Source organism: Amblyomma americanum, chromosome 1 (genome assembly GCF_052857255.1).
Source record: "Amblyomma americanum isolate KBUSLIRL-KWMA chromosome 1, ASM5285725v1, whole genome shotgun sequence".
In the NCBI taxonomy this organism is placed as follows: Eukaryota; Metazoa; Arthropoda; class Arachnida; order Ixodida; family Ixodidae; genus Amblyomma; species Amblyomma americanum.
Window position 1 is genome coordinate 304,982,684 of NC_135497.1, and position 7,735 is coordinate 304,990,418.

General features: G+C 42.9%; 1 protein-coding gene across 1 annotated transcript; it reads right to left on the reverse strand.

The window, feature by feature from the left end:
• Nucleotides 1–205: 205 nt before the first annotated feature.
• LOC144098390 (uncharacterized) lies at nucleotides 206–6,014 on the reverse strand. The gene is made up of 10 exons (XM_077630993.1): nucleotides 5,685–6,014; nucleotides 4,478–4,730; nucleotides 4,137–4,284; nucleotides 3,603–3,996; nucleotides 3,356–3,520; nucleotides 3,017–3,203; nucleotides 2,656–2,898; nucleotides 1,684–1,855; nucleotides 806–954; nucleotides 206–736 (listed from the first exon to the last, which is right to left on the reverse strand). Exons 1-10 carry the CDS (start codon nucleotides 6,012–6,014, stop codon nucleotides 609–611), a joined length of 2,169 nt encoding a protein of 722 aa, XP_077487119.1. The 3' UTR covers nucleotides 206–608.
• Nucleotides 6,015–7,735: the final 1,721 nt, after the last annotated feature.

The following is a 7,735-nucleotide window of genomic DNA, read 5'->3' on the forward strand; positions in this document are numbered from 1 at the left end:
ACTCTTATCTTGCACAAACAGCTTACACATTTTTGCTTTCAATGTAATTAATATAAATAGGCAAATATGTCAATATGCACCGTCTAAACTCTGAAAGCCGATTGTACAGTAGAAATGCAGCTCCAAAGAAAAAAAACAGGATTTCCTTGATATTTATTTTGCAACACATACATAAAGTTGCTTTAAAAAATCTATTTTCCACAGGTAAATAAATGAAAACAGCAACATAAGGACGCAAACACTGAAGTTCAGCGTAATATTTGCTGGAAGCTCAGCAGAGGAACGTGCGGCACACGGAAATCTTTTTTTATTGCCGAGTGCTAACTCAGTGTTGCGGCTGAAGGCAGCATTCTGAGAGGCGTTGGTTGGAACACACATGGAGTTTATTGTAACATTCGAATGGCTTGGCTGCTAGAGTGCGCCTACTTTATGCCTTCCTCACACGCTCTGATTCTTCATGCTTGTTGACGACAGCATTCATATGGATCTTGCACGCGAGAGCCAGGACTCTGAAGACAATACGCACTGATAGGCGGACTGATTTCCTGCTCTCAACAAAGGAGGAGCCTACATTACTTATTGAATCGTGTTTTCCTTTGCTTTACAGCTTATTCCTTTGGTACCCTTGAAAACTGACTGCTCAGCGGTGGTGGGGTCTGCATGAGTGCAGTCTTCTTGGCCTCTGATGCCCTGCTTGCCTCTACCATGACCATGTTCAGAAGTGTCTGTGCGTACCCTAAAAAGAAATTTGAGAATGACATGAAGCAATGCTGCTTTGATAACAAGTAAAACCATTTGCACGTACCATATGTTGTTTGTTCCTTTACAGGGCAAGCAGTTGCTTTTCCTCCTGTGGCCTTTGGGTATTTCAAGTTCCAACGGGCTGCACCGTTCAGTCGGCAGGCTTGGCTTCGTGCACAGTTTTCATTGTAATGCATGACGGCCAACTGGGTTCTTAAACAATGCTCAGTGATCAAGAGTACAGTAAGTCATTACATGTAACATTGCTTGTCTCTTGCGCAGGTCATATATTACGGTCTGTACACTGTCGCCCCATAAGGTAACCATATTAGTACAGTGTAGCAAACTATGAATATGTGTAGAGTAGGAATTCTTGTGTATAACTAGTTGCCACCACTGGTGATTTGTTGTTTGAGAAACACTAATTATAATAAGGATGTTGACCTTTTGGTTATTTTTCAAAAATGTGAGAAATTTTGGTTAATGCTTACTTCAGAATGCAGCTACTTTTTTTTCATTGGATCAAATATTCTTTCTTCTTTTTCCGTAGCATGATACAGTATTTCAGTATGCTCACACGTGGTTCGAAGTACATCGACCTTTTTGCAAGCACACACAGTCCATTCTGGAGCATTTAAAAGTATGGTTCTAGTCTTGCAACAAAAACAAAATATGGCGCTGTCATTCTGAAATGCAAGCGGTCATATATTTCTAAAAACCTGGCTGCCTAAACACTGTTTACGTACGGCGCTTGGCTAACCAAATGGCTAAGGAATCATGTGGTGTCTCTATTGCTCACAGTGATGGAACTGCTGCTGGCCTCATGCGTAGCCAAAATATATTTTCTTATCCACTGTCGTGCATGCCTTCACATCAGTGTGTTTACATGGGTATATGTAAATACACAAGTAAATTAAACCGACTTGAGATGTTGAGATTTACCTTGCCTTCATACCAAGGTATGAGTACTGGCAGTTCTTTGGGGCAAAATGCAATAAAAGGCTATGAAACGTTTCCAGACCGTACGTCTGGTGTTTAGTTGATAGCTTCGGCATGTCTGCCAATAGGACCTTTGAGGTAGCTATGTTGTTTAGCTTTTCAAATGCTTTCGATTCTGAAAAACGGGAAAGAGAGTGAAACAAATCAAAGTTGAGTAAGCAAATTGAGTACTCTTGGTGAATTCCCACTGGGCAGACAAGTCTAACATTGATCAAACAGTGCTCACAGTGATCAAACAGTGAAGACTCGAAGTCAGATTGGAAAGGTTCTGCCTGGCTTTCTGCTCTTGGCAAACAACTTGTCAATAGAGCAAGGGTGGTACAATGGCATGGTTTGATGGCATAGAAAGAGTGGAAAAACATTCGTATGCAAAGCATAACATTATGTGAAAAATGCTGGGCTATTTATGTTAACGATCCTGCTTGACTCAGGGCAGTCACATACTGGTCAGAATAAATCAGTTCAACAATACCATTTCTGCTCAGACAGAAATAAGAGACTTGAGATAAAGATTAGTGAATTGAGTTAAGAACATTTACACTATCTGAGCAAACAGCAACACGGAACGAGAGAGCGGGTGTAAAATAAATTTCTGAAATATTACATTTCAGAAAAGGTTGAAATGCTCTAACTTTGTTATCTTTTGATGACATGTCAGCTCACTATAAGGAAGTCTAGGTGGTCTCCACTACGGTCTTTTTGCATAGATTGAGTTATTTAAAGACGTTAGAGCCCACAGTTAACAATTTAGAGTTAGAGCCCACAGTTTTCATTTTGACTCGTGTATTTTTGCACATAATGAGCATTACCACCTTTCCCAGCATTGGATTCTAGCAAAGTGTTCAAGCAGAGTGTTTCATTGCTTTCCAACATGTTAAATTTTCCTATATTTTTTTCTGCTAGGCCTCTACTTACCCTTTTTGAGCCACATCCGGCACTCAGGCTTGTCATGGATGCAGGCTGGAAACAGTGCATCATTGTGCACATGCACATCCCTAATGTGGTTGAGAAGCGATAACCATTTGGGAACAGTGTGGTCACTGTGGCCGTGGCTGGATGCAGCTGACCAGTATAGATGGTTCTGAATGGACTTAGCCCAAAGCTGCAGGTCCTTGCAATCACGCCTCTTAGATATAGCAGTCACTTTCTTGAAGACACCTAAAAGGCATAATGCAAGAGCTAATAATCAGTGTTCACATTTTATTACAAAACGCACTGAACAGAAAACATTGCAAATGACGATATTTTCACAACAAAATGTGCTGCTTCAAAGTACCTTTTGCAACATGCCAAACGTCAAACTTGTGCTGGATGCCTGGTCTTTCTCTTCGCATGTGCGCCTTGATCTGAATATGTCGGTCTGTCACAAGAGCTATCACAGTGATGCCTTGGTATTCAAGAAATTGCAGGCCACGTTTGAGGCCTTCTAGTTCCATGTAGCAACTGCCTCCTGCTTCATTGGACTGCAATATACAACATATAATTGTTTTTCTCATGATAGAAAATGCCAATATAGAGCAGAAACAAAAGTAGTCATAATTTCTGCAGCAGACGGCATTTAGCAGTATGGAGTTAAGAGGCCTTCCCAGAATGCTAAAGTAAAAGGAAAACAAACCTGGACAAGCTCGAAGTGGAGCAATTTGTTGTTTTGGACGTCCAACAAAGAATATGTGCCAAATTTAGCACTGAAGCCAGGTGAATCGGCTCGCCCATCCCCGGCAAGGGCGACTTCTTTGCCCCTGACATCCTTCAACAACTGCTCTTGATGCTGCCTCCAAACCTTCAAAAAAAGATTTTCGAAAGCAGTGAGCACTTGCCGTGGAATCTTCAATAAGCATAACTTTTTCAAAACAATTGCTTACTCTGTCGATTGCAGGCCAAAGATGGATCTTCTGAATGTTGAAGAATGTTCTGTCGGTGACTACCTCAACACCAATTGATGACAACATTCTCGAAGATGCAGTGGGGTTATTGCCTGAAAATAAAAGGGCAGCACAAAGTTGCAAGTTTAATACTGGCTGTTGTCTCACAACATCCTGATTTTTCCAGCACAGTTGGTGCCTTGAAGGACACCAAGCATGTATTTCAATCAGAGTTCCTTCGCAGCGAATGCTGCATGTGCAAGGTGCAAGGCACGTGTGGCAAACTTCAAACAATGCTTTCAGGTGCTTTTTCTGAACTAAAACTATTCCTCTCTCAGAATCACCTATGGCCGACTGCTGCTGCGAACATAGGTGCCCATCACAATTGTCACACCTGAGAAAAAAGCAGGGATCTTATAGTGAAAACTTGTGAAGCAGTGGCATGGAGTTTATATTATTTGTGCCATCCCATAAGCTCCATAAAATGGTACCTCAAGCTAAAAGGTATGCACCAGTAAGAATAGCAAAACATACTCGTGCCAGGAGTCACTGTCAGGGCTACAGTCGTCGTGATGTTCGGGCTCAGGCTCACAATCAGTAAGGCTGTCATCCTCTTCGTATGGCTCTACCATAAAATTCACTTGGGTAGCTGCATCCACCAGGAAGCTCCCAACCTGGACACCTTAAAAGAAGGGAACATGTATGCAACTAAATATTTTAGAGCTCATTGTCATAATTTTCTTTAAGAATAAAAAAGAAATCCATTCGCTTTAATATATTTTGAAGCTCACAACTACAACTAAAATATTAAAGTGAACATTCCATATGTGCTCGATATGAAGACATGCACAAAAAACATGACAAGATTACCCCACCGACTGAAACACCTTGAGGCTGTGTCTGCGTTTTTCGTGATGTTTTCGGTGCTTTCACTTTTGCTTGCAATCCTTTGCAGAGTGTTGGTGGCCGCACCACAACTTGGAAGCTTTTGTCAGTAGTGTCAGGAACATTATTTGCAACATCATCTGCCTCTGCCACACTTTCTGCTACAAGTGCTTCGCTTGGGGATGGTGGTAGTGATGCGGCAGCTTCTTGAGGAGCTAGGTTTTCGAGCAGCTGTTCAAGGACCTGAAAGTGCATGAAATGCGGGCAACACAAATGCAGGTTTATTATGAAAAGACACGCATGCATCAAAATGCATGAAAACCACAGACAAAAGTTTTTCTTTCTTCAGTATTGATGACCTCATTGTCTTAGACCGCATCCAAAGAATAGGAGCCTCGCAGAATTTACACAGGAATGCCCTTTTGTGCACTCTGCTCTTTTGCATCCTGAAAGATGCGACACTATGTTCAAAAGAAGTTCTAACACTATGTTCAAAAGAAGTCAAATTTATACCAGTTAAACAGCACAGGCTTGAATTGCTTGAATGTAAAGCACACAGAAAACTACTCCCATTGCACTGATGTGGTGCGATTTAAAGTACTGGAACATGAACATTTCAATAGATATATGGTAAGAGGGTGGATCAAAAACTCTGACGAAAGGTGCCGATTCTACGCTGCACAGCTGAACTTTCAGTTACTGCAGTGCTGCTAGCACGTATTCCAAACCAAAAAAAAAGAAAATTTGGTGGCCGCCTAGGCTTAAAAAGTGGGACGAGACAGCGTGTTGCAGCGTTACGAAGGAGTCGACTGAACGCCATCACCTGTTCGGCGCGACGGCTTGACCATTGGACAATTCATGGAAAGGAAAGGACGCCTGTCTCACATATCTCGGTGGACACCCGAAAGTTATATTTCCGACGCGCGGTGCCGGCAACTACAACTACTACTACTACGACGCCGACGGCGTTTCGACCGAACGAGAGATACGCTGTTACGTAAAATTGCCCCGCCGCGATAGCTCAGTGGTTATGACCCTAGGGTGCCGATTTCTAGCACGCTGATTTCGATGAAGGGTGACCTGACCCGGCCGTGGCAGCCGCATTTCAGTTTTGGGAAATGCATGATGTAAAAGCGGGTAGGCGAGCCACAGAAACAAGGAACCGCTAAATACACAAGCGTGCGTTAAAACACTTACCTCACGCCGCTTTCTTTTGGCTAAGGCCGCTCTTGGAGGTCGCGAAGTGCTTCTGTTGTGTGGGAACACTGACGGAACGACTCCGGGTTTCAGTCGCGCCGATTTAATTGAAATACCGAGTGCCCGCATCGTTCCCAAGCTTCGATGATAGTCACTGTCACGGAAATGGTCGGAGCACAACACAGTTGATTTCGTAGGCACGAAGTTTTTCCTTTTCACGGCAGTCACCCACCGCGCAGAAATTTTCCTGTCCTTTGGGAACGTGTGGAACACCACGTCGTCTCGGCCGCCAGTGTTCGCGCAACCGAACGCTGCGCAAAACGAAGGCATGACTACGTCTAGTCGCTGCACGCACTCTGCACAGACGCCCGAACCAGAGAAAGTAATCGGCACTGGCAGATGATTGCGTTGATCCGTCGTTCACCAAAGCGCAGGCCGAAAAGGAGCAAGCAAAGCGGGACGGCCGGCCGGCCGACTATTCGTGAATGGCGTCACTTCCGCCAGTTCCCCTTTTCTGCCGTCCCCCCATTCGGGGCTTCCGGAAGCGAAGAGGGCGTGTCGGCGGCGGGTTTTTAATAAGCGATTGCGGCTCATTTTGCGAACAGAATCGAAAAAAAAATTACACACATGATTTTCAAGGTCCTTTCTTCCCAACCACAGTGTTTCATGCGATTTGAAAACTGTTTCAGCTTCCCTTTAATACTAAAGGAAATTGTGGGGAACCTTCCTTTTAGTGAAAAACATATAAACAGATTTTTGTAAATTAACATGCATTCCCCAATTTTCACACCACTGGGCTACTTTACACAAAGTCCTGTAGTAATGCATTGCAGTCACTCTGATTGTTAATGATTCTATACAATACACAATCATCCGCAAAAAGACGCATGCATGAAGAAATGCCTGAAAAGATGTCATTCATGTAAATTGTGAACAACAAAGGGCCCAAGACGGATCCCTGTGGCACCCCTGATGTTACAGGAACCTCATGCGACTGCTTACCGTTGACAACAATACACTGATGCCTAATGCTCAAATATTCTTTTATCCCTCTAATGACGTTTTCATTTAGGTTGTACCAAGATAATTTTTGTATTAATAAGGAATGTGTTACAACGTCAAGGGCCTTCCTAAAATCTAGAAATATACAGTCGACAGAATTGCCTTTATCTAATGCCCTTGACAGGTGATGAACAAATTCGGTTAGCTGGGTAACACATGAGTAACATCTCCGAAAGGCATGCTGATGGGTATTTAATAATGAGTGTGTACTAAGATGATCCATAATATTAGTAAAAAAAACACGTGTTCTAAAACTTTTCACGTCACACTGGTCAAAGACAGTGGTTAATAATTTGAAACAACATTCCTAGGTCCCGATTTATGTATAGGTACAACATTTGCAAGTTTCCATTCATCAGGCAAAGAACCGTCGTGTAATGACGTAGTGAAAAGAATTTGAATGTACCTTGATAAAGAAAGAGCGCAAGAAGAGAGCAGGACCGGGGGTAAGCCGTCTGGTCCGGCAGCACTGTTTTCATTTAAGCGTTCTAAGAGCGATACAATTCCTCGCTGGTCGAAATCAATGCTCCCAATAGGTTTGGTACTGATAAAGTCTGGGGGAAAATTTGCAGGGCTGTGGTTGACCGCAGCAGAAAACAGGGAGCTGAAAAACTTGTCAAAGCACTTGGCTTTCTCCAGATTATTATGAACGATAATTACGCTATGATCGAGTGGTGGGATAGACAATTCATCCTTTCTGTTTCTTTTAATATACTACCAAAATCTTTTAGGGCGATCTCGGATACGCATGTCGAAAGACTGAAAGTAGGCAAATTCAGCCTCTTTGACCGAAGCATTCCTATCTTTAGTAATCTTTTTAAACTGATCCATGTTTTCTTGTGACGGATTTCTTTTGAAGCGTATGTATAGTGGTTGCCTCTTTTCAACGACTCTGCGCACCGCTTTTGTAAACCACGGCTTGCTTTTGCTGCGACGTTTCATCACCCATGACGGCACATATCGTTCACGCAGATCAAAAAGTTTAACTT

What these genes read in the sequence shown, in the direction of transcription:
- LOC144098390 (XM_077630993.1), bottom strand. Translation starts at nt 6,014, where the DNA reads ATGCCTTCGTTTTGCGCAGCGTTCGGTTGCGCGAACACTGGCGGCCGA. An exon ending in GACAGTGACTCCTGGCACGA is followed by an intron (nt 3,997 to 4,136) that starts GTATGTTTTGCT and finishes CTTTTTTCTCAG; the next exon opens with GTGTGACAATTGTGATGGGC. An exon ending in TTTGGCCTGCAATCGACAGA is followed by an intron (nt 3,521 to 3,602) that starts GTAAGCAATTGT and finishes CTTTTTTTGAAG; the next exon opens with GTTTGGAGGCAGCATCAAGA.